Source organism: Pteropus alecto, unplaced genomic scaffold (assembly GCF_000325575.1).
Source record: "Pteropus alecto unplaced genomic scaffold, ASM32557v1 scaffold76, whole genome shotgun sequence".
Classification (NCBI taxonomy): domain Eukaryota; kingdom Metazoa; phylum Chordata; class Mammalia; order Chiroptera; family Pteropodidae; genus Pteropus; species Pteropus alecto.
This window is the reverse complement of record NW_006443138.1, coordinates 15,672,927-15,699,798: the sequence shown is the minus strand read 5'-3', so window position 1 is coordinate 15,699,798 and position 26,872 is coordinate 15,672,927. Positions and strand designations below refer to the sequence as shown.

Here is a 26,872-nt window from a genome sequence, read left to right as displayed (position 1 = left end):
CCACAACACACACAAAAATGACTGCTGGTTTGCATTCTGCAGCTCAGTAATTAGAGATTGTCGTATGGACTTCCAAGGGCAGTGAGTAGATGATTTTCAGTGGCTCTCAGAGAACCGCATCCAAATTATATGATGCTATTCCTTTATGCTTTTCCAACTTACTTTTTGCACTGTCTTTATTCTCAGACCCAAGGCACCAGTGTCTTTATCTCCTTTGGTTGCTCAAAGCCTCCCACGCTAGCTAGTCTCTAAGATAATCTCTTTGTTAAAGCTCTCATGCTCTAAATCACCCCTTTATGAATTGCCTAGATGAAATCTCCACCCCTTAAATTGGTGGTGAAAAGAAAGAAATCTGAAAAACATAAACATCTGAGCTTGCTTATAAAATAAACTTGTTAAAATCTCTACTAATAGTAATTGATTGGGCTGTGTAGAAGCCATTTTATAAGTTACTTTACAAGATACTAGAGCATGCAATGCTTCTTACAAGTAAAACTGCAGATCAAAGGTGAACAACTAACATATAATTTTGGAAAGATTGCCAGCCGTAGTTTAGAAAATTGCTCTGGGTATATGCTCATTTTGCATATAAAGATATAGATAAAACCATAGCTTCCAGCATCTTGCCCATCCCAAAATATGGTAGTAGCCTGGCAAATATAGACTTTAAGATAAACTGTAAAAGGGATAATACATGTATGTATTCCAGGATGAGATAATACTGGTCAAGTTTCTTATACGAGGAGGGAGATCTTTATTATTCTGAGTCACAATTAATGTAGAGGCTACAGAAATCATTATAAATTAATATTGGCTTAAATAAATTTCCTCTCAGGTAATCACTGAAGCTCACTTCGAAACAACATAGGCACTAGGGCAAAGTAACTACTGAGTACAAAGAGAATGTGACAGATGAGTATAAAGTTCTTTTTAGCATAGCACGCTCCTCATGCAGTCAATAAAAGCAATTTTTTCCAAATGATTTAATGATTAAATTTGTATTTATATGTAATATAATATAAATATGAAGTTGTATTTATACACAACTTTCTGTTTATAATAAGCATCATTCCCAGAAACTGGGAGTAGTGGGGAAGGGCTTTTAATGACGGATGACTTCTGTATTCTAAATATATTTTACAGGTGTATGCAGTTTTATCTTATAGGAAAAAAATCAGATATACTTTTTTTTCCAAATGGTAGAAGAATGAGAATTCTGTACATATATATGCCTATTTGGGGGGATTTTTTATGCCCAAGTGATTTACTTATAATTATGAATATTTACAACTCAACTCCCTTTTGTTACTCAGTTATATATATAAGTAATTTTCTTATGTATGAAATTCCTCTTATATTGAATTATATTCATCATTTTATTTTGTATGTAGTAACTTTTTAAATTATATTAAATTGTATTATTTATGATAGAAGGAAAATCAAACCTGGTACTTATGTGAATGGTAGAAAAGGCCAAAGAGAATGATGGTGGTAAAATGTTAGGGTATCAACCATCAGTTTTTTAAAACTATACCCCTTCCAGAGCAAGCAACAAGCAATAGGTAGGTTGTAAATTCCGTTGTAACTATAGGATTGATGTACTCGGACAGCCTTGTAAAGTCTGTAAAGACTTCTCAATGAAGTGGTAGAAGTTGATGAGAAGTGGTTCCCAATGGTCATTACCATCAATGATGTGCTTGATCTTTATGTTACCACATGGACTTTGGTTTAGAAATTGTACATTATTAAATGTATAGAATAAATGTCATGGGTTGTTTCATTTAGAAAGTAAACGAGATATCAGAATAGAATAGTGCCTGCTAGAGAGAAATTTTTCTTTTACATCATGTTCTCTATAATGGTATAGGAGACTGCTGAAAACTTAGAAAACTTAGGTTTTGTAATTTCTGACAGTATTCAGTGAGGCTGAAAAATACCTTTTATTAAATCAAAAATAGGATTTCACTTCTTTTTCCTCTATAAGAATAGAAAAAAAAAAAAAAACATGTTTACTGAATTGTAAAAGGAAGAACACATTTGGGAAAAGCTGACATTGGTTTCCAGACAGGTAATGACAATGCTTTCAGCTTTGTATTGACGACCAATTTTCTCTTTCCAAGGACATCGAAGACTCCAAACTCTGTGGATCAAATATTGGTAATAACACAACAAAGCACATGCACTTTTGTTTTCTGAAGAAAAAATAAAAATACACTCTTCTACAGATCAACTGTAATCAGTTCTCCATGATTACAAATAATGGATCTAATAGCCACATACCTTTGAAATACAAATTTTGATTAAGCCTTTTTCCTAATTCAGAAGCACAGAAGTGTCATTTAAAATCTATCTCACATGAGCTTCACAGCATACCTCTTTCTATTTAATCTTTTTAAGTAGAAGAAAAAGGGAGCTATGAACAAACCAGCAATGCTGTCTCTCTCGTGCATGCTGTAGAGGCAGGAGCACTGTCGTGTTGGTGTGGTGCTGTTAATTCACAGTGGTGCTGCCTTTCTTCTTTACCACTGCTCCCCTCCCTGGATCCTGCTGCTTCCCTCTGGGCCTCCTCACTAGCCTTCAGGCAACGTTTGGGTGACCCATGAAGAAATGGAAAATCTTGCAGCTCCAACGAAAACGGTTAGTCTTTACAGCCCTGTTGAACGTGAGGAAAGTTATTTTGCTGCTATGTGGATGAAAAACCTATTTTATTTACTATAAATGAAAGTAATGGGGTACATTTACATAGTGATATGCAGCGATAACAGTTTTTATTATGGTTTTATTTTATTTTGTTATGATAACTTGGACATTTTTAAAGGAAACAGTGCTAGATTGTTATAATGTAGTTGATATCATATCTGTAATATGCAAATAACAATAATTTAATAACAATTTTTTATTCATTTTTCAACATTGATAACAAATATCACTTAATATTAGGCACATTCATAGGTAATATATATTACCAAACCCAATTAAACTCGTAATAGAAAAGTTCAGATTGAATACTAGTTTTTAATATAATTATTTAGTTTCTTGTACTTTACCATCTCAGATACAGAGCTTGACCTCTCCACACTCACAAAAAAATATATATTCTGTTCATTTCAAAGCACAGGCTTAAAGAAATTCTTGCAGCTCTGATTGTAATTGTCCACTTTAAAAATATATATAGCCATTTTAAATTTTAAGTTACAAAGTTGGAGATGACATGCATTTTATCCTCAGCAACTTTTTAAAACTTTAATACCCTTTCAGTTTTATCTTGGCTTGAAAAATTGATTATCTAGTTTGTGATAGATAAAAATGTCAATGTTATTTACATTTCTGGTCTAGCTTATTGCGTTCGATTTTGTCTTTTAGTTTTGCTTGTTTGTTGGCTGTTATTGAAATCTATTTGATCACCACAAAACTTTGTTAGAGAGATGCAGCTACTTTTTCCACTTCATCAATTTATTTTCTATAAGATTTCTCACATGTCTGTGTGTGTGTGAGTGTGTATACATAACGACAAACTTCGTATACATTCATATACAGCATGGTATACCATATAGCCTAGGTGTATTGTAGAGTATACACATATAAAATATATTTTATAATACATGAATAATATACACATTTGTGTATTATATATTTGCATGCATATGTTCAGAAATTTTTATTATAATTTAATTACATTTGGAAATTTACACACTTTTTAAGAATTAAAAAAGGTTTGCAATTACCAGACCAAATGTATCATGAAAATCCATATGTCATATGAGTGTGTTTAATTAGAATTAATTAAAAGCTATGTAACTGTCCTAGAACTGCTAAATTGATTACTATAGATCGGAATAAGAATCTGTGTGTTTAGCTGCCTATGTCATAATTAACATTTTCAATAACAATTTTGCTTCTGCTACAAAAATTTTACTGTATTTATTTGAGATTAATTTATGCTTATCTGCTTTATTAATCATTCCCTGCTGCTAACACAGAAAGAATCTGAGGAAGGAAGCTGGGCCCAGGTAGGAAATTCATATGCTTTAAAACAATGAATACCATTAGTATGCTCTGAGGATATAAAGTAAAAAACTGTTGTATGTCATAATATTATAAATCTTCACTTAGCTTAAGATTAGGCTAATATGTATATTTGAACTTATGTTTAATTATCTATCTTTTTAAAACACCATATTTCAAAGAAAAGATGATTATCATTTCATGTCTAGCCTCTTTTTAAAGGAAAATTTCCTTTCTTCTTCAAAAGAATGAACTATAGCTTAAATTTCTCTGAAATCATCCCTGAATGTCTTTAAACAGGAATCATTCAAGTTAAATATAAGGTGGGAAGGATTTACAAAAACGTGATTTGGAATCACTATGCTTTAAAATATAACAGAAAATGTGTGAGGATTGGGGTTGGAGGAACGTTGTCAGCATTGCAACTACAAGTCAGAAGTTACTTCCATTTAGTGAGATAGCAATACAAGATACGCTCTTGTGCTTTGAACAAATATGTATGTTTGCAAGGAAGTTATGCATTTTGAGCATTTCCACATGTTGTATAACTGAAAGAATTATAGTCATGCACTGCATAATGACACTTTGGTTAATGACATACCACATAAATGACATGGTATACCATATAGCCTAGATATGTAACAGGCTATACCATCCAGGTTTGTTTAAGTACACTCTATGATGTTCGCATAACAATGAAATCACCTAAGGACACATTTCTCAAAAAATCCCCATCATTAGGTGGCTAATGACCATAGTATATAGTTAATGTGATTCAAACCTTTAACTATAAGGAAATATTTTGGTAGTTATTACTAGGACCAATATTTAAACATTCAGTAAATTAGGGTTGCATTAGGTTTTGACTTTGGTAAAAATTTCATCATTTTTAAAAACACACACAAAAGAAGCAGGGAACCTAGATTTTCATTACAAATATATAATTATAATTGTGAATGTGTAATTTAATAAGGACAAAACACTCTCAAATTAATAGAGCAATAATCTTTTTTAAAAATTGCTTTAGAAGTGATGGTAGATTCTGCTTTCATTTTCACTGTTAATGAACAGTATTTGGTAAGGTCAGCTCATATCGTTATATTAAAGAATTACATTATCATCCTTGGTTTTTGATTATGCCCTGCTTCCTTAAGTACAGTCCATATTGATTGATTTCTAAAACAGACTGATTCTTTCCTGTGATATTTATGGAATATGACTGCATGCTTCACTAGGTAACAGTAACGTCCATGTAGAGCTTTAGCATTCTGTTTCTCTAGCCTTGTTGCTCTCCTTTCTTTATTCCTTTACTGAGGTTCTTATTTTCACATCAAGATTTGCCATTACGCTGTACCAGTGGTAATAGCATTGAAGAGAAGGAAATGGTGAAGTATTAGTTGACAGATAAAAATAAAATAAATTAAATTAACCTATTTATATAAAGAACCTTTAAGCTCAGCATTCATATATACCATTAATTTTTACATTATATTACATTAATTAGTACATTTTTATTACAAATGTATATTTGTATACCATGTAATTCCATTTGAGAATATAAAGTGAATATAATCGTTTTCTGTAGGCAAGTACCTTGATAACATCTACACAGAGTTCCATTTTGTACCAAAGTAAATCAAATATTATTTCTGCTTTATTTCCATATATGATAGTAATTAAATATCTGTTATAATAATAGACAATATCCTCCAATTACCAACTCATTTTACTGGCTCAGAAACTTGACTGCTATAAAACAATTCTAGTGTCCGGTTTTTCTACAGACCCTGGCATATGGAGATATGAACCACGAGTGGATTGGAAATGAATGGCTTCCCAGCCTGGGGTTACCTCAATACAGAAGTTATTTTATGGAATGCTTGGTAGATGCAAGAATGTTAGATCACCTAACAAAAAAGGATCTCCGTGTCCATTTAAAAATGGTGGATAGTTTCCATCGGTAGGTTTTATACAAAGAGTAATAAAGTAAAACAATAAATAATGTATATCACTAGAACAAAAAGAGATGTTTGAGAAATAGCACATGTGCTATTCAAAACCTCTGTCTATATCTACTTGGCAAAATATTTGCATACAGCAAATTGCAGGGACGATCTAATGTAGAGCTGTGTGCATATTATATGCCCAAAGCTCATAAAACTGTACATTTGTAAAACTCTCATGCAACATAAATGTTTGTTTCTGTAACTTTAGGAAACCCCGTGTTGTGATTTGTATCTGTGTATGTGTTTATATTAGAAAATTATTTGTTAATAATAAAATTAAGTCAGTTTCAACTCTAAATATTATATGGGTATGAATTATGCAATTTAAGGATATAGTAGAAAAAATTTTGAGAAGGAATTCTCTGAAAAACACTTTGCGTTTTGTATCTTTTAGTATATTTGCTTATTTGTACATTAATTTTAAGGGAAAAAATGGGTTGCGAGACGCTGTGAGAACATAGATGAATAAAATGCAACTTCATTGTTCAAATTCTTTACAATCTAAGGGGTAATAAAAGACTTGTAATAACATGTCATAATTATTATATTGTAGCCTGATATTTCTGTAGATTATGTGAAAAATTGTCAGTTGGATTATGATTGTTTCATATATAATTGATTATGATGATAAATTAATAAGATCTAGATGGTTTTGGCTTGGAAACTATTTGGTCACATCCTGCCCAACATTTAATTAGGGACTGAAATAAAAATGGTATGAAAGTCAGATATGATGATGACATAAAAATGAGATAAAAAGATAATAATTAGGGATCTTTAATCAAATTTATAGAGCTATTTTGAATTTTAATACAGTTATTGACACTTGGATTAAATTTAGTGGATAAATATAACAGTTTTTAAAACCATTAAGATGCTAGATGGGCAATCCATGGTTTAAAAACAGTTCAAGTGAAAAAGATATGTGATTTATAGTTGACACAAATCTCTCAGTTTTGGTTAATGGCTTGACAAGGAATATTTAGATTAGGTTTATTGGCAAGCAGAATGATAGCCTTACCATATGGTAAGAAGATGATCAGAAATTGTGTTAATTTATGGATATTAAATTGTTATTAATAAAAAGGTATAAGTCTGGTGTAAGGGCTGAAGAAATTAAAGATTTAGCTTGGTTATGAGAAGACTTCAAATAGGTTTTCTTATGTTGTAATATAATTATGTGAGGGAAAAATAAGTACATGCTCTGTTGAACATGTACTTTTCGAGTTCAAGTAGGTATAGATACTCAGGTGAGTGATTTATGTTCAACAGAAAAAACAACTTTGTATCACTCTCGATTATCCTATAGCATACATATTTTAGGTAGTGAGTTCTCTGTCACTAAACATTTAGGCCCTCACATTTTGTGTGGTTGCATTAAACTTTTGAATACTAGTTTTAATGGCACACTTGTGCTTTTTCCCATTCTTCACTAGGTCTGCTTTTAATCACTTTATTGTCATGGTAGGAATGATTATTTCGAAAATCAAGATTTCTTTTTAAAAAAAAAATAAAAATTATTCAAATGTCAGGGTTCTTGTTTGTTCTGGGAAATACACAAGCTTCATCTTTATGCTATGCTTAGCCCTACTTGAAGAAAGTAGTACCCAATTGCATGCTGCATCTCCTTGTCTTTACAGCCCATTTACCATCTAACAGACATTATTAAAATAATATATATCCTTCTTATAGCATAAATTTTATATTACATGTAAAAACTTGGCAGAAACTCACCAAGAGCCAATGATTTAATCTCAAGCTGCTTAATGTCTATGGTGTTATTATATCAGCATTATATGGTATCCCACTGAATTTGTTTGCTGGGCCTGCCATAGCAAAATACCACAGATTTGGTGGCTTAAACAACAAATATTTATTTTCTCCCAGTTCTGGAATCATGAAATCCAAGATCAAGGTGCCATCAGGATTGGTTTCTTCTTGGTTTGCAGATGGCCGCTTTCCCATGCTATCTTCACATGGTCTTTCTTCTTTGTGTGTGCTTCCCTAGTTTCTATCTGTGTCCAAATTTCCTCTTCTTATGAGGATACCAGTCAGGCAGAATTAAGGCCTACCTAATGGCTTTATTTTAACTTGAATACCTCTTTTAAGACCCTATCTCCAAATACAGTCATGTTCTGAAGTACTACGTGTTAGGATTTAAATACATGAATTTGGGAGAACATAATTCATCCCATAACACCCACTTAATGCAGATTTCTTTTTATTTTCCTCTAATTCTGAAATATTTAAGCTCAACACACTATTAAAGTGTAGGGCTTAGAATTACAACTAACACTCAGAAGTAACCTGTGTATATGGCCAGTGTGTCTCTTTAAAGTTGTGGGTATTTCTAAATGACCAAGAAATCACTAATAATCAATGCTCTTTACTCTTGAAGCCTAGAAATTCTTTTTTCCTATTATACTCTTCGACATCCTTTTTATCTAATATCACCAAGACTTCTTCCTTCTTCTCTTTGAACATCTATTTTATGGATTTTCTTTTTATGCTCGTGGCTGTTGTCTTTGTTGCGACCATTATTTTGGCAACATTGACACTTTAATTGATTTCCTCGTCCCTTAGCATTACCTATTTTTTCCCATCTCCTATTTTGCTACCAGATCATTCTTTCTTAAATTAAAATTTTTTATTGTCTGGGTGGCTCCATAGTGTAGTGGTTAGCACTTCTGCTTTACATGCAGAAGGTCCTGGGTTCGTGCCCCAGGTGGAGCGATGAACCATACTCCCAGTGTGCCAGACCCTGGGTGCGTGCTGCTAGCACATGGGAGGAGACGCCCCACCAGAGATCCAGTTCTTAAGGCGAGACGACAACATCTGTAGGTCAGGGGTGGACGTTGGGGGGTGGGTGGGAATTAAAGAGGGGAAAATGTTCTTGTCTTTCATTCTCCTGTGAAAATTACCCAATAATTCTTTATCACCTGGATGTATTCCACACTTACACTGAATGTAAGGTTTCCTTAATATAACTCCACTCTGTATATGTAATTGTATTCCTCCTGACTTCCTAGCATGAATTTCAACTCAGGACAGCTTGTCTCACTATCACCACACATTTAAGTTTTTATACGCAATCCCCATAATTATTATGCTCCATTTTCTTTAATAACCCTTTCTTTGCACCTGATCATTTAATGATCAGTCAATTTTCTGCTTTTCCACATATCCTTTCTAGAGTTTCAATGTCTGCTGATTTATTTGTTCCTTTCACATGATTCTGTATGACTTAGTGTTGGTGGCTATTCATTTTGGTGTTTGTTTCTCTATGTTATTACTTAACTTATTCACATTTTCATATTATTGTTCTCATCAGCTTTAAAAGAGAATATCGTTTTTTATATATTCTTTCCTGTCTCCATAATAATGGTATTTAAATTCTTTTCAAATTAATAAAATATTCATTTGTTTACAAATAGTATCAAAATAGCATAATGGAAGACAAAGACAAATGGATGAATAACATAATCCATTATTATTTTCAAGACTATAGTTTTCTCATTTTGAAATTTTTTTTTACTCTTTACAAACACTGTGTGCTCAGTTAAAATAATTACAATTTTATTTTCCTCCAATACTAAAGGACTTAGTTACAAATGCAATTTATTAACCTGTTGCCCTAAGAAGTAGTATGTAGTGTTGACTATACTTAAAGAATATTCTTCATCTGCTGAGTAAATTCAATCTGCTTTTTTCTTTTTAAAAAAATAACAGAACAAGTTTACAGTATGGAATTATGTGCTTAAAAAGGTTGAATTATGACAGAAAAGAACTAGAAAGAAGACGAGAAGCAAGCCAACATGAAATAAAAGGTAATATGTCTTCCTTTCATATTGAATGCCTTTTTCTCAAGTTTTTAGCTTTCATTTTTATGAATCTAAAGTGCCGTGTGTGTTACACTGAACATTAAGTAACAAATATTTGACTAGCATAGTGACATCATTATTTCTTTTTCATTACTTTGCTGATTAAAACACAGAAAAGAATTTCATCATTTTATAAAGTAAATATTTCATTTGGGGAATAGTCATGATTTTTTTAATTGAGATTTATTCCTCTGTACCTATTAATTATACATTCTGTTTGTTCTAAACATGCCTCCATGTAGATATTTTTGTCAAACTTTTAATAGAACATTCTCATTATGATTCAGGGAAACATGGTATATAATTTATTTCTGGTAGTTTATCTTTGGCTTATATCATTTGAATTTTATTTCAGTGCCCAGAAATTTTATTTGTGTAATATAGTTATAGAAATTACATAGGGATTTTGTATGAAAGTTACATAGGAATTTTACCCCTATAAATGAGACTAGTCCATTAATAATTTTAGGTAGGAATAATTTTAGAAGAATTACTAACTGCTGAAACTGTAATGTGTACAAAAATGATTGATTTGAATGATAAGAAAAGATACTCTCTACTAGATTTATTGCAAAAGTATTATATTTAATAATTAACTCCCTAAATGTTGAGAAATACCTTACTATACAGAGAAAAGTATTATTTAAAAAGAATAACATAGGCTATCCTTGTTAGTGAACACTTTATTTTTTCTTTTCGTTATTGAAGGAACATTTAATCTTTGAGTATAAGATATAAGCATCTACAGGCCTTTTTTGGTAAAAAATCATCAGTTTGTTTATAAATGTCCATTTATATTTTTTAAAGGGAAAAAAAGGCTCATTGAAGGAAAGGTAACCAAATATTTTTGAGGAAAGTTTTGAGTACAAGCAAAATAAACTATTTAGTAACATGTCCATTTACTGTTTCCCACGAATCAATATGTGGGAAGCATTTCATCAAATTCAATAGGTGTTTGTTTATACATTAATTGTTTAAAGTTAGGCATGAATCTCTTTGTTTTCAGCTTCACTTTCTTTGGGTCTTACTTTGGATATGAAAATAGTATATATTACATGTTACCCTTTCTCCCATATTTAAGCTTAACACTGTTTTGTTCTGTATTTAAGATCATCTATCTTAGACTTCTATAATTTTATTTGTGATAAAAAATGTCATAAATTACTTTAATCTTTGTCAGTTTTTGGACAGTGCATTAGTCTTAGCAGAATGGGCTTGAATGCATGTGGTAATTTGTCAAGAATAGTTTTCTATACATGGTTCATCAAAGAGTAGACATACACTGGCTTTCTTGTAACACTTCATCTGACTCATTACTTAGGTGCAAGAAAGTGTTTTTCCATTATTAATATTGAGTTGTTTAATTTTACTTTATTTAGGGGCCCCAGAAAATTACAAGTTCTTCTCAGTTATTGTTGTTCAGTTAAAGTGAAATCTGGGAGCTAACTAGCCAAAGAAAGACTCCAGAAGGAAGTCTGTGCTTGGTTTAACAAAGAATGTGGATGTTTTAACACACAAAGATTTTACACATGGGATACTACTTTCTATTTTTCTTTCTGAAGTATTTTTTTCAATTAGTTTTTATTATGCTTGGTTTCACCACATGGAATGCTTCATATATAGATATAAAGGAGAGGAATTACCCATTTGGCCCTACATCAAATATAATATTAGTATTTGGCAGTTGCTGGTTAGACGGTAGCCCTGAGAAAAAACTGCTATGATTCACTATGATTAAACACAGACAATTCTATATGATGAGTAGCTGTGAGTGAAATCATAAAAATCTCACAGAGCAGAGAGGGAAAATTATTATTTAGAGGTGCCAAAGCTGCCATGCCCTGAGGAACCAAGATCCTAGAGAAAAAGAAAATAAGTAAATCTGACATTTTACACAACTTTCCTCTCAAGACATTTTCAATCATAAAGTCTGTGATTCAATAAAAAAAAAATTAGACATGTAAAATATTGGGGTAAAATAAGGAAACCAAGAAAAAAATAGGAACATACTCACAGGTGGACCTGAATAATTTTTTTTCAGACATGGACTTTAAAACAATTGTGATTAATATGTTAAGAAAATAAGTGACAAAATGGAAAAAAATATATATATATATACACACACACACACACATACATATATATAGCTAGAATCAATATGTTAAGAAATGATCAAATGAAAATTTGATGAAGCAAAAAGTTTAAAATTGAAATTAAGAACTCAACAGGTAGTTTAACAGTAAAAGAGAAGTTTAGTGAAATAAAAGACATCACTTGAAAATACTTGGCCTGAAACATGAAAACAAAAAAGAGGAATGATATAAAATAGATTATTAGAGTCATATCAGATGTAGCAAGGAGTCTAATATAGATGTAACTGGAATCCGAGTAAGAGAGGTAAGAGAGAATGAGGAAGAAAAAATATTTGCAAAGACACTAGTGGAGATTTAGAGAGAAAAAAATGCAACAACAAATGAATGAAAATGAGCAGCAAATTCAAGATACTCCATGCATGCCAAGCAAGATTTAAAAGAATGGGGGTGAGCAGAGGAAAATATAGACACATTCTAGTAAAGCTGCTGAAAACCATAACCCAAAAAAGGCCAAAAAAAAACCCCCTTACGATCTGCCAGAGCAAACTCTGCAATACTTTCAAAAGAGCAGCATGAGAAATCTGTCTCCATAACTAAAATAATGCCAGAGGAAAATGAAATGACATCCTTAAAATGTTGCTTGAAACCTTCTTACCTAAAAGTTTATAACTGTATGTTCATCAATATTAAAAGCAAAATTATTACATTTTCAAGTCTTTTGGGTAAATACCCAGTAGAGGGATTGCTGGATCATATGGTAGAATAATTCTTAGTTTTTCGAGGAACCTCCATACTGTTTTCCATAGGGGCTGGACCAAATTGCAGTCCCACCATCAGTGTGGGACTTTTTCTCCGTATCCTCTCCAACATTTGTTATTACGTGTCTTGTTGATTATAGCTATTCTAACAGGTGTGAGATATTATCTCCTTGTGGTTTTGATTTGCATTTCCCTAACAGCTAGAAATGTTGAGCATCTTTTCATATATTTGTTGGCTATTTGTATGTTCTCTAGGGAGAAGTGTCTGTTCATGTCCTCGGCCTATTTTTTTATTGGATCGTTTTTTCGTTGTTATTGAGTTGTATGAGTTATTTGTATATTTTGGATATTAGGCCCTTGTCAAAAAGGACAGACAGAGACTATGGACATGGACTATAGACTAGTGGTTACCAGAGGGTAGGAGGTGGGGGAGGAGGGGGAAGTAGATAAGGTAAAGGAGGTCAAATATAGAAATATAAGGGAGTAGGGGGAGGGTGAAGTGGGTAAAGGAGATCAAATATGTGGTAGCTAAAAGAAACTGGACTTTGGGTGAAATATAAGAAAATAGAATATACAGATGTCAAATTATAATGTACACCTGAAAATTTATATAATTGTATTAACCAATGTTACCCCACTAAACTTAATTTTTTTTTAAAGGGAAAAAAATACATTTTCAGACAAAGTCTGAGAGATTACCTTACCAGAAAATCCAAAGACAAAAGAAATATTAGAACAAGTTATTCAGGCAGAAAGAAAATGATCAAACAGAAAATGTTTAAAATACTTACAATATGAGAACAGAAGGACTATATGGGAAAATTTAATAATAATAAAAACAATAATAATAATATCTGTGGGCTTAAAATTTCACATAGAATTAAAATACATAAAAACTATAATGCAAGAAGGGAGTAAATGAAATTAAATTCTTTGAAGGTCTTGCATTATCTAGGAATGATAAACGTACTAATTTGCAGTAGATTATAGCAAGTCAAAGATGCATGTTATAACCTTTAACTGTGACTGCTATAAGAATAATATAAAATGTATAAATAAAAAGCTAATAGAGTGGTAGAATAAAATAATTTTTAAAAAGGCAAGAAAAGATAGAAAAGGAACAAAAGACAGATAAGACAAATAGTAGATTTAAACTCAAATATCTTAGTAATAATATTAAATGGAAATGGACTAACTAATCCAACTAAAAGAAAGATGAAAAAATAAAAATTATTATAGGCTGTTTACAACCATAAATATAGGGACATTGAAAAGTTGGAAATTGAGGAGATAAACACTAAAGCATGCTGCTGTGGTTTTTCTAATATCAGAACATAGACATTAAAGCAAGAAACATAACTAAAAATAAAATGTGTATTTTATAATAATAAAAGTGAATATATGGCAAATTTGTACATATCTAATATAGAGACTTAAAATATGAAGAGATAAAACAAACTAAACATGGAAGTACATATTTTCACAATCAGTGAGAGATACTAAAAATCTCAGAAATTGATGAGACACGTAGATAAAATAAATTAATAAAGATATAGGAGACTTGAAAATGATGATTAAAAACTTGAACTTAATGACATTTTTAAACTATTCCATCCAACACTGAAGCATACATATTCTTTTCAAGGACACATATACTATTTACCACAATTGACTATGACACTGAGACATATTGCAAATTCTAAAATATACAGATTTATTTCTCTATATGAACATATTGAAATTAAACTAAAAGGCAGGGATAAAATATTTGAAAATCTCTAAGTATTTCCTTATTAAACAATACACTTCTAAACAACCCATGAATCAAAGAAGAAATGACAGAGAAATTGGGGAATATTTTGACTGAATGATAATGAAAATGACATATCAAAACTTGTGAGCTACAATTAAAGCTATGATAGCCCCAACTATATTAATTAGAAAAGAGGCTACACATTAATTACCTATGTATTCATCTCAGGAAGTTATAAAAAGAACTAAAATTCAATAAAATGGAAAGAAGGAAATTACAAAAATAAGAACAGAAGTTATTGTAATACAAAACAAACAGAATGGAGCAAATAAATAATACCAAAGCTAGTTCTTTGAAAAAACTAATAAAACTGAGAATCTCCTGCCAAAGTTAAGAAAAAAATAGGAAAAGTACAAATGACCAATATAAAAAATAAAAAGGCAATATAACTACAAATCACTTATATACTAAAATGGTTAGATTGTAGAAAAAAAAATTGTCAAAGTATTTGAAAAATTAGAAATAGACAAATTCCTAGAAAAAACACAAGGTACTTAAGAGAAAAATCTTAATAGTTCTATAACTATTACAAAAATTGAAGCCACAATTTTAAAAACTGTCATAAAGAAATTGTTATGTCCAGATGGCTTCATCATTGAATTCTTCAAAATATTTGAGGAAGAGAATAACACAAATCCTATGCATAGTCTTTCAAAGATTAGAAAAAGAGAAAATACTTCTACCTTCATTTTATGAGACCAGCATAACTGATAGCAATTACTAATAAGGACATTAAAAAAGAATAATTTCAGACAAACAGAATAAAGGAATAGGTAAAGGAATAATACATCATGACAAAGATTGTTCATTTCCAGGAATTTTAGAGTTAATTCCATCAATGTAATTGGCCAAATTAACAGCGTGAAGAAAAATCAAGAATTTCTCAAATTAAGAAAGCTAATTTATTAAAATTCAATTCCTTCAGAAAGAGATTTCCTTAATTAGATAATGAGTAACTACTAAAAACATATAAACATCTGACTTAATGGTATAATATTGAGCACTTTACTACCACTTTTTCAAGATTGAAGTTGAAGTTCTAATCAGTGCAATAAGCAAAGAAAAAAAATTTAGAAAGGATTTATGGAAAATCTAAATGACCTAATGATATGCCATTTGAATTAATATGTTAATTTAGCAAGGTCTGTAGATAAAAATTCAATATAGCTTTAAAAAATGCTCTATCGAGCCATGAAAAGACATGGAGTTACCTTAAATGCATATTACTAACTGAAATAAGCCAATATGAAAAGTCTACATTATGTGATCAGTGGTTACCTGCAGTTGTGGGAGAGGGAAGAATGAATAGACATCCCACGGGATGATTTTTAGGGCAGAGAAACTACTCTATATAATACTATAATGATGAACTCATGTCATACATTTATCAAAATCCAATGAATCCCAATGTTAATTATGGACTTTGTGTTAATGCAGATTCATTGATTGTAACAAATGTTCCAGTATGATTAGGGATTTTTATAGTGGGGAGGCCTTGCATAGAATGGAGCTGGGGGCATAAAGGAACTTTTTACATTTTGTTCAATTTTGCTATGAACTAAAAAATACTCTAAAAAATGTCTACTATAAAATTTCAGTAGAAAAATTAACTATATGTCTAGTATACAAGATATTAACAACAAATATAATAGGAAAATCAAATATTAAATAAAATGAAAGACCTATGAGAGTCCTACATATAAAATTAAAACAAATTATTGAGGGAAATTAAATCAAATCTTAAAATGGATCTATCAATTCAATGAAAACTTAATCAAAAACCCAGTTGGGGAGGGGAGTTGTAAATTAGCTATATTGGATTTCAAAATATGTATTGAGATTCAAAGGCTGAGAATAGCCAAGATAATTGTGAGTAAAAATTAATTAATTAATTTGAGGACTTAGACTACTATATCAATAATTATTGTAAATCTATGGTAAATGAGACATAATGATCTTGGTGGAATAAAATTAATAAAATTTACTTTTTTATTTAAGGAGCATTGACCTTGCCTCCTGATGTACGAACATTAATTCAAATTAATGTAGATTTAAATGTGAAAGTAAAAAATAAAATGAAATGAAACAAAATTAGGCTTCTAAAAGTTACAGAGAAATAGCTTCACATTCTTTTGAAATAGGCAAATATTTCTTACACATGACACAAAAAAGTATTAACCCTAAAGGAAAACTGATAAACTGAAATTTATTAAATTAAGAACTATAGTAACCAAAAGACAAAATTAAGAGAGTGAAAAGAAATTTCAGAGTTGGAAAAGCTATTTGCAATATATCTCTAACAAAGGAATCATATCTAGAATATCTATAGAACTCTAAAAAATAAATAAGGAAAGGATAGACATTTAAAAAATGAGCAAAAGACACTCATAGGAACTTATAAAAGAGGACTTCCAAATGGCCAATAGCTATATACAAAATTGCTTAACAAGTAGATATCAGGGAGTTACAGATCAACACTTTGATGAGAAAACCACATGTTCAGTTTGCTAGGGCTTCTGCAACAAAGTACCAAAAATGAGGAGTATTAAAAACAGAAATTTACTGTCTCACAGTTCTGGAGGTTAGGTTAAAGTGTCAGCAGTGTTGGGTCCTTCTGAGGGTGGTGAGAAAGAATCAGTTCCAAGCCTCTCCCCTACCTTCTGGTGGTTTGCTGGCCGTCTTGCTCTTCCTTGGTTTAAAGAAGTGTCTCCCAGATCTCATCCTTTGTTTTCACATGGTGTCTCCTTGTGTGCATGTCTTATTTCCAAATTTCCTTTTTTAAGAAGGAAACCAGTCATATTGGATTAGGACTCGTTCTAATAATTTCAGTTTAATTTGATTACTTTTATAAAGACCAAATGTCCAAATAAGGGTACATTCTGAGGTACTGAGGATTCAGACTTCAACATATGGATTTTGGGAGGACACAATTCAACCCATAAAGACACAAATTTACTATAATGGCTAAAAACAAGCAAATAAAACAAGTGGAAAAAATATAAAGTATTAGTTAAGGTGCAAATTTTCATACACTGCTGTGGGGGTTTAAATTGTGCAAGTGGAATTTACTTAACATATCTGCTAATGTTAAATCTATTTATAAAACATGGCTTACCAATTCTATTTTTTGTTATTTACTCAACAACAAAATGTGTGTAAATATATATGTGTATATATAAATACAGTTATATATATGAACAAAATACATAGGTAAGATTGTAAGAATCAAAGCAGCACTATCCTTAATAACTCAGAGTGGAATTTACTCAAATGTTCATCAATAGTACAATGGCTAAATGATGACATAATCAAAAAATGGAATACTAAATAGCTATAAAAATAAACAAGCTACTGCTATTTGCCACATCATAAATGAATGCATATTGAGTGAAAGACACAGACACAAAAGTATATATTGTATGGTTTCATTTACAAAAAGCTAAAATAAATCAGATAAAAATAATCTGTGGTGAAAATAGTCATTATATTGGTTATTGTTGCGGTAAGGATAGTGACTGAGAAAGGATCTCTTTGAAGTGGAGGCATCACTTTATTGCTTTAACATTATACACGAGAAAAGCTAACTTGGTTATAAATTAATGCATTAGGACAAATTAGTGATGCTTTCAAAAAACTTAATATATGAATATTCCCCCCCACCAAAAAAATAAATACTATCCTTGTTTTTGAAGATCATTTAAATGACAGAAAATGAACAGTTGAAGTTGAAGAATATTTCCCAAAGTATTCTTTATATTTTTTCTGGAAAAGGTATAAATTTCATTCAGAGAGAAAAAAAATTAACAGAAAAACCTGCTTTTACTGTAATAGTAAATTACAGTAAATTTTTTTTCTAATTTCCCCTTAAGTTCCTTGTTTCTTTTCTATAGAATATTCTGGCCCATACGACTATTTTTTGAGTTATTATGTAGCATTCCGTCAACTCATAATAGGAAGAAATAGGAAAAAATGATAAAATATACTTTGATATGTTTTGGTCTAAAAAAAACATATATGATATTTTTCTCTAATGGTTTTAGTTTTGGAAAATAAAATTCAAAGTGTTTCATACTGCAGAAAAATACTACTTATGAACCTAAAAGGAAAAACAACTTGTGACTTGACTGGGTGCTTGATTTTTGCATTAATATGTGGTTAAAAATAATGAATGGAGAAATTAATAGGGAAGTATCAAACCATTTAGTATTGGTTCTATCTTACTGTTCTGGTCTCCAATTTATTGCTTCAGATGAAAAAAAGTTTCTTCTTGTCTAAATGCAATATTTAAATAGTGTTTAAAAACCACTCTGATGAAGACTTTTATTAGATTCTCATTTTGCTCTTTACTAACTCTGTGTATCAAGACATAAATAAGAAATGTCCCCATCTAGTGGTAAAAACATTTAACTTCAGACAGACCCCTGGAGCTTTAGAATAAAAACAAGAAACACCTTGAGACGTTGAGTTCCGTGTCAGGGAAGTACTCTCACTTCAGTGTAACAAACATTCTTAAAATGACAACTTTTTTCTAGGCTAAAAGTAGAAAAGGTTAGTTATTAGAACATTAAATACATGCAACATAACAGGGCAGGTGTGTAAGGGAGAGGATAAAGAAATCAGCCTAAGTGCTGACCTGGCCAGACACCTATGGCTCATTCCAGCCAGTAGTTTTGTTTATTATGTAAAATACACAGCCTAAAATAATGCACCTCTTTTCCTAGATGTGTTGGTGTGGAGCAATGATCGAGTTATTCGCTGGATCCAAGCAATTGGACTTCGAGAATATGCAAATAATATTCTTGAGAGTGGTGTGCATGGCTCACTTATAGCCCTGGATGAGAACTTTGACTACAGCAGCTTAGCTTTATTACTACAGATTCCAACACAGAACACCCAGGCAAGCCCCTTTGTGCTGTAGTTGCACTGTGTCCTAGTTTATGTAATGATAAACAAAACTTTTAGGGCAAAAAATAGTTGTCTATGTATTCATGATTCCTAATGAGAGTTAGCTCAACCTTTGAAATGTGTCACTAGGGCGTTAATTTCAAGCTACTGGATTTCTAGCCAAAACCAAATCATAAAATTAAGCAGGAAGGGATTTAGAGGTTATGTGGTCCAACCTCCCACCTGAATTCCAGATTCCCCAAAATAGTATCCCTCACAGATGGTCTTCAGTTTCTGCTTCTCTGAGAGGCAATCATTTCTATTTACATGACTGAATTATACGGACACATAGCATTGGGGATGCCACTGATTCCCAAAACTGGATAATTATCTGAATCATCAGAGTTCTTAAAAAATTAAAATAAATACTGCCTCCTATAAAACAGGCCTAAGAAATCAGGTATCAAGAGATAGGGCACAAGAATTTTAATTATCTAAAGTTTTCCCAAATAGTAATCATTGACCACGTTTGAGAACTACCTGCATAGACTTGATCAAAATTTGGCAGTCTAACTTCACTTCTTATTTCGTTTTTATGTATTTCAAAGTTTAAAGCGAGGTCAGTAATTCCACATTCAAATGGACCAGGCAGATGATCTTGGTATTATAAAACCCAAGCTCCCCTTGACCTCAGACATTTGCATGAGGCTATTTCTTTATTGTCCACAGACAAAAGGGAATTTCTCTACCTTGTATTTACAGCTAAAATTTACAATGGCTTGTACAGATAAAGACTAAAAACTTAAGACACAATAAATAAAAAAGGATTTTTAATGCTTTCTCAGTTAAATGTAATCTCAACTTTTTTTTTAATTAAATGTGACCAGTGATGGTAACTGTTATTTGATGTTAACAGGCGAGGCAAATTCTTGAAAGGGAATACAATAACCTCCTGGCTCTGGGAACTGAACGACGACTGGATGAAGTAGGTCCTTTTCTGTCATTCAAAGGAATCTTTACAGAGCACAAGTAAAATGGCTTTCAAGCAATAGTGCTCAAAATTTAATCAGATGCTTGCTCTACTGATAGACTCTAGAATTTTCCCCAGGATTGTTCTTGAATATTAAATTTTATTACTCATTTGATTTTTGAAATAACTTTATGAATTCATAAACATCATATCAGCAGTTGGAAACACTAAAAAGTAATTCAAAACAGACTTTTCATGAACTGTGAATACAGAATGCTGAGCAACATTTTTTTAAATTATAAGCAATAACACTACTCCTGATAAATTCAGCTTTTTAATAAGAAATGTGCTTATTTCTTAAGTATCAGTGTATCTTCACAGGAAATTTTAGGATATTAAAATGAAGATAAAACTTGCTTTTAATAAATGGGAAGCTTTTCATTATTTTAGATATCAATATTGAGTTTTCCTTAAAAATATATGAATAACATTTTAACAGTCATGGGATTTGAAAGCTATAATGAATGTAAGAATTCCTATACCTAATATATGCATGTTTAAAGAATTTGGAAAATTATAAACATGTAAGTAGCCTCCTGAGATTAAAAAAAATGCAGGGACATTAGTAAACTGTGCATTGATAGACACTGTAGACTTCATTTGTCCTTCTGAGTTTTTTTACAGGGTCTTTCTGAAAGAAGTAAGAAGGAAACCTGAGTATGAAGTGGAAAATACAGAGAATCATAATTTTGTGTTGCAAAATGCAGGTGTTTTTTGGCTATAAAGAAAAGCTGATTAAAACAGTTTTGTAAATGAACCCAAGAAATCCTAAAATAAGGCAATAATTCCACATTCGAATGAACAGGGCAGATGATCTCAGTATTATAAAACCCAAGCTGTCCTTTGTGGAGGAGGTTACAGACAGATAAGCTCTACAGTCTTGACCTCAGCTAACTTCCTATAAGGTCATACTCCTGTCCACTCAGGATAATGATTAATATTTTTAAGAGCCAGTTAATATTAAACAGATTTTAATTTTATAACTTGTTTGATAATCTTTTTAATCTTTATTCTTAATTATTGAATCAAAAAGTCAGCATAAATCCATACACACTTTTGAATATTCTCCTTGCTTAAATGTTGCAAAAGGAATTTTAATAAAAATTATTAAAGATCTGTCATATTGCTGCATTCTAAAATGCAGATTGATCTGAAGGAGCTGTCTCGGTAGATACACAAGCCTATGTGAATTATAGTGTTGCTTCCTGTAAGCAAGAAATGAGCAGAAAGGTTTAAATGGGATGTGACTATCTGCCTTTAAAATATGCTGCCGCTGTGTCTTATTATTAAAAACACGGCAAATGATTTTATCATTCAAACCCTCGACTCTCTTCTGTCTAGTTTTTTATTTGTTTTTGTTTTTCGAGTGAGAACAGAAATAGCTAAGCAACTTGTCCAGAACCAGAGTGGACTTCTTTCTGGGGCTGATCCTTTTCAGATTCCACTGAAATAATTTGGGAAGTGCTCATGTGTTTCTATAGACTTTCACTTCATTTAAGAGGATACCTTTTGGCCTCATCTCATGGAAATTTTTTCCCATGATTTTGCTGCTTTATAATTCCCATTACTTTCTGCAGTAACACTATGTCGAAAGAACAGAAGAAATCATGATTTAAATTATTGACTTATCAGCTTATTTTTGAGCCCATAACTCATACCTTCTAGAAGTTGTATATTTCTACAATGTAATGTAGTTTTGTAGAAATAGATAATATTTATGTTTATGCAACAACTTCTCTAAGATTCAAGAAGTTGTAGAGGCCATGATTGTGAAATTCTGCTTCTTTTCCGCATTTATTAACATTTGGAGATCTAGGGCATGTAAAACCCAACAGCTGAGAAGAGGAGTAGCAGACATTTCTTAAACTGCAAGATATCTAGAAAATCTAAACAAAATTTAGCTATTGATGACAAGGACTCTAAAAGAACAGTGGAGAGATGTCATTATACAAATGATTTTATTTTACCCAAATTGACCTTGAATGTTACTTAATTAAGATAATGGTCTATGATGAAGAATGCCCTATAGTGTTATTTGTAGCAATGATAATTTGAGCTGAATATCAGTCTAGTATTCTCTTTGCCAAAATGAAGTTATCTGAGCTAATAGGGTCAACCACACATACTTAACTTTAACTTCAAGGAATAGACAGTCTTCCCTAGATGAGAAACTTAATGATATAAGAAGATAAGATCTATGTGGAATGATTAATATTTTCCTTAGAATTAGATACAAAGAATACTACCAATTAAATGCTAAATTATATATTACTGCTTACCGATTTAGAGAAAATAATTCTATCTATGCAGGTATTTTTTGTATGCACAGAGAGGGAAAAATTATATCATTAATATATAACAGAATCAGCAATTAGAATTATATTTATAAAACAGCAACCAGAGTTACATTGTGCTTTTAGTGGCATCTAAAGAGCACCTGTATTTATTAAAAGGATGATGTCCAGGCTGCATAGGTTTTTAACAAATTACAAGTTAATTATGTATGAGATAAAATCTAACATGTAACAATTTTAGAGTTTCTCATACAGAATGTAGTTTATAGTATACCATATGAGCAGGCTATATCAAATATAGATTTCCCCTATAGCACATATCTCTTGTATACATAAAAGCAAAATTCACAAAATAGTTATTCAAGTGTGCTTCAACACTTATTCCACTAAATATGTCATCTTATACCATAAAACCAGTCTGTATAAAGTGCAACAAATATACCTAATATATACTATTTGGAAAAACTTAGGGGTTTTATTTTAGGTTTTCAAAGATGTTTATTTTTATAGATGACAGATTTGAAATGATAGGAAACCTTTTTTTTATAAAAACACCGGTTTCAAACTTCCTGCATTTTCATTTTGGAATTAATAGAACTCTTAGAATAAAGCATAGTATTCTATATGTATGCTATATAGACTGAATGTAAATAATCAATGTTACATTTTTCTAACTCTGTACTGGCAGAGTGATGACAAGAATTTCAGGCGTGGGTCTACCTGGAGAAGGCAGTTTCCTCCCCGTGAAGTACATGGAATTAGCATGATGCCTGGGTCCTCAGAAACATTACCAGCTGGATTTAGGTTAACCACAACTTCTGGGCAGTCAAGGAAAATGACAACGGATGGTACAGTAGTTTTCCCTTTCTGCTTAAAAAATGAAAAGCTTGTTTAACAAATGCTAGTTATCATTCTCTGCCCTTGCATAGCTTTCTGGAATTGTTTTCTTGAGTTGGTTTGCTCTGCTTGAAGTTTACTTTGCTTTCATCAGATCAGACTGTTTTGTAAACTGCTAATGCATGAATTCATGGCACTTTATTCATTTTTTAAAAATTATTTATAATATCCTAAAAAAGATTTTGGCTAATGTCCACATCTAGGAAGAATAATAAACATCTGCATGATTTGTGTTTCTTTACTCTTCTATTCCTAAAGTAAATAATTTGTTTAGGTAGAGGTTGGACTTGGACTGAGGGTCCTTCATAAATGTAAATTAACTCCACGGTCACCCCACGTGTCTGAATATTGCAAGTTTTATATTTCGCCTTAGACACTCAAGCTCATCAGGTATTCTCACCTCTGACCAAGGCAGAAGGCCTTAAATAAACAAGCACAACCATGAGAAGAGAATTAAACAAACACAAAACCAACAGTAATGTTACAATTAGTATTTCCTTCTGTGGACATTAGACTTGAGTTATATACTTCACAAAAGAAAGTAGCCATTCTGAAGGAGAGACAATTACAAATGGTAGTGACAAAGTTATTTCTGTTTAGTAAGCATTAAAAAAAATAGCCCCACTCTCTTTATTAAAACAATCCCCGAGAGTCATTATTTCTTTTCAAGGTTACAGTTATCGTGGCCCTTAAAATTCATTCTTATATAAACTGTAATATTTAATCTACATTTTTTTCTAACTTGTTAATATTATGGAACATCTTAGTAAAATTCATTAGGAATTTAACACAGCTAAAATTAGTGTAGAAGCTCTTCAATACTCAGAGGGGAAAACATCCACTATATTGAATTCTCTAAGATCAGTCTTCGCTTCCAAAACAGAAGCACCTCGGGGAGCTGCTCTCATTACAGATTCCATCTAAGGGGAAATACACAACGCTAAAGCTCAGTTGAATCGCACTGAAAGAAATTTTCACTAGTAACTTGGTCTAGGGACAAGGAATGTGAGTGGCTTATATCTGAGAGAAAGAAGTTCTACTAATATGTTCAGGATCCCTTTATGCAGGGAAAATAAATCCTTCTCATCTGAAATTGTGTACTCAATCATCAAGTCCCTCTAAAGCCCTTTTCTCCATTTGCAGTTACTTCATCAAGACTGCAGAGGTTAGACAACTCCACTGTTCGCACATACTCATGTTGACAAGCTACTCAAAGGAGGCAGCACTGACTTGCTGTGAGTAGTTTTCCTTGGCTGACAAAAAAGAAACCACCAAAAAAGTGGAACCTACATAGACTAGTGAATATACACAATACTCTTTGGTATGACCTAGCAGTACAGAAGTGAGATAACCCCTTTGAATTGTTAGAGTGTAAAAAGGAACCTTTATATTTTAGCTCTTAATCTAGGATTTCCTGTCATCATCTATCTGCTATGGTTTAAGGTCTGTCTGTTGGAGGCCTGTCACTATCTTGTTACACTCAATGGGTTGCTACCATACCGTCTTCTACTTTTTAATGGCATTTTATATCGGCACACATAGTATTTTATTGATGAGAGTTTGGCACTTACAGAATAATACCCCTTCAAGTGAGTATATAGGGGAAGCCGAAATAGATGCATAGTGATTCTGGTAGGTACACAGAGTCAAATAGTGGCAGAGACAAGAAAATGATTTGGAGATGATTTTGTGTTAAAAATAAAAGCATAATTGAAAATATACAACTTTTAGCATGTTGTCTTTCATCAAGGTGATTTATATTTCTTGAAAACAAGTGTGAATTTTAAGTACGTGGGCTTATAGCATAGGAACAAGGTGAAAGTACTTGTAAGAATGGCTGACAGAACTATCAGAAAACCTTGATACATAATCATAAGGTGTAAGACATTTATATAGAGAGAAATATTAGTTGATGGAATTGACTTCTAAATCCATGCCAAAATGAAGTTTTATTGGCAATGTTAATAAAACTGTGGTTTCCTACATTATAAATGACAAATGCTTGTAAAACATTTCTTAACCTAGAACTATGTTACCAAAATATTCTACCATTTACAGTGAATTAATTTGGAAAAATACTTTTAGAGCAATAATTAGAACCAAATGTGTGCACAGAGGAGAGGAAGCAGTTATAGGCAGAGGAACAGCTCATCTTGTGCTGTTTATTTATTGCCTTGAACTAAACGCTCCACACAATTTATTGTTGGTCTTTGGGGCCTAATATGGGAGCTGGTATGCTGCCTTATTTAGGTCACTATTTGAAGCTGTTGATGATAAAACAAAAAGCTTTCAGATAAGAGATTTAATTTCAGAATATAAAACCCTAACATTAAAATTTTAATTATGGTATACAATTTGGCATCTAATTAGGCATGATCCAAAGTATATTATAATTTGGCTCAATAAGGGGCTTTCCAAAATACTGTTTGTAATAGCTTCTACACATAACATGATAATTTTCCCAGAACTAAATACTTCACTAATTTACAAATGACTATTTAATATGTTGAGTAGTGCTTGCTTCTTAGCTCTAGACTGATGGGTAGAATTACTCTTTTAACTATTTGCAATCTGTATTTTGTGCATGGCATTTGAGTTCCTATTTCCTAGTTTTTACCATTAAATGAGATAAAGGTTTTATTTACAGTGAGTTAATCTAGGACAATCAATTTGTATTTTGATGAAACATCACTTTTGCTATTAATTTAGAACATATTATTTATTTTGTGTTAGGAATAGCAATTGTGAACTTTTCCCGAGTATATTATGACTGGAAAGAATCAATGATGCCACAGCACTGACCATTATTCTTTAAAACATGTTTTATTATCATTATATTTTTGTCACTATCAAACAAAGGTATCTTTTTAAGAGCTCTAAAATATAGGAACTTTTCCATTAAGTAGGTCAACTAAACACAAGGTATTAATGAGCAAACTTAAGTTTTCAAAAGGACTGGTCGCATTTTGTGATTATCTTTTTTTATATTATTGCCATACTTTCCACAAAGTTGAGCAAGTATTATTTAAGCTTACCTGCATGAAATTGAAGAGCAAATGTTCATTACATATAGCTGTTGGTTACTTTCTAGATGATTGATATCCTATTGCTTATCTCAGGACAGAAGTAGGCAGGCTGCATGGAGGTACACCAAGAGTAGAAGAGGGGGATTTTCTGGTCTGGGACCTTTGAGTAAACTAACACTATCCAT

At 31.6% G+C, this 26,872-nt stretch overlaps 1 protein-coding gene across 8 annotated transcripts in view; it reads left to right on the top strand.

Annotated features, from left to right (window-relative positions):
• The window catches only part of PPFIA2 (PTPRF interacting protein alpha 2), a 423,368-nt gene that overhangs the window by 395,086 nt on the left and 1,410 nt on the right, over positions 1 to 26,872 (top strand). For 2 of the 8 annotated variants that reach the window (XM_006923792.2, XM_006923798.2), the window contains 8 exons: positions 2,575 to 2,637; positions 3,981 to 4,010; positions 5,790 to 5,965; positions 9,741 to 9,838; positions 19,278 to 19,453; positions 20,357 to 20,425; positions 23,453 to 23,612; positions 24,805 to 24,896. In XM_006923792.2, the coding sequence (XP_006923854.1) occupies positions 2,575 to 2,637; positions 3,981 to 4,010; positions 5,790 to 5,965; positions 9,741 to 9,838; positions 19,278 to 19,453; positions 20,357 to 20,425; positions 23,453 to 23,612; positions 24,805 to 24,863 (831 nt within the window). In that variant the 3' untranslated portion in view covers positions 24,864 to 24,896. Of the gene's footprint in view, positions 1 to 2,574; positions 2,638 to 3,980; positions 4,011 to 5,771; positions 5,966 to 9,740; positions 9,839 to 19,277; positions 19,454 to 20,356; positions 20,426 to 23,452; positions 23,613 to 24,804; positions 24,897 to 26,872 lie in introns of those variants that run through there. The other 6 variants (XM_006923795.2, XM_006923793.2, XM_006923790.2 and 3 more) reach the window with 5 other exon arrangements.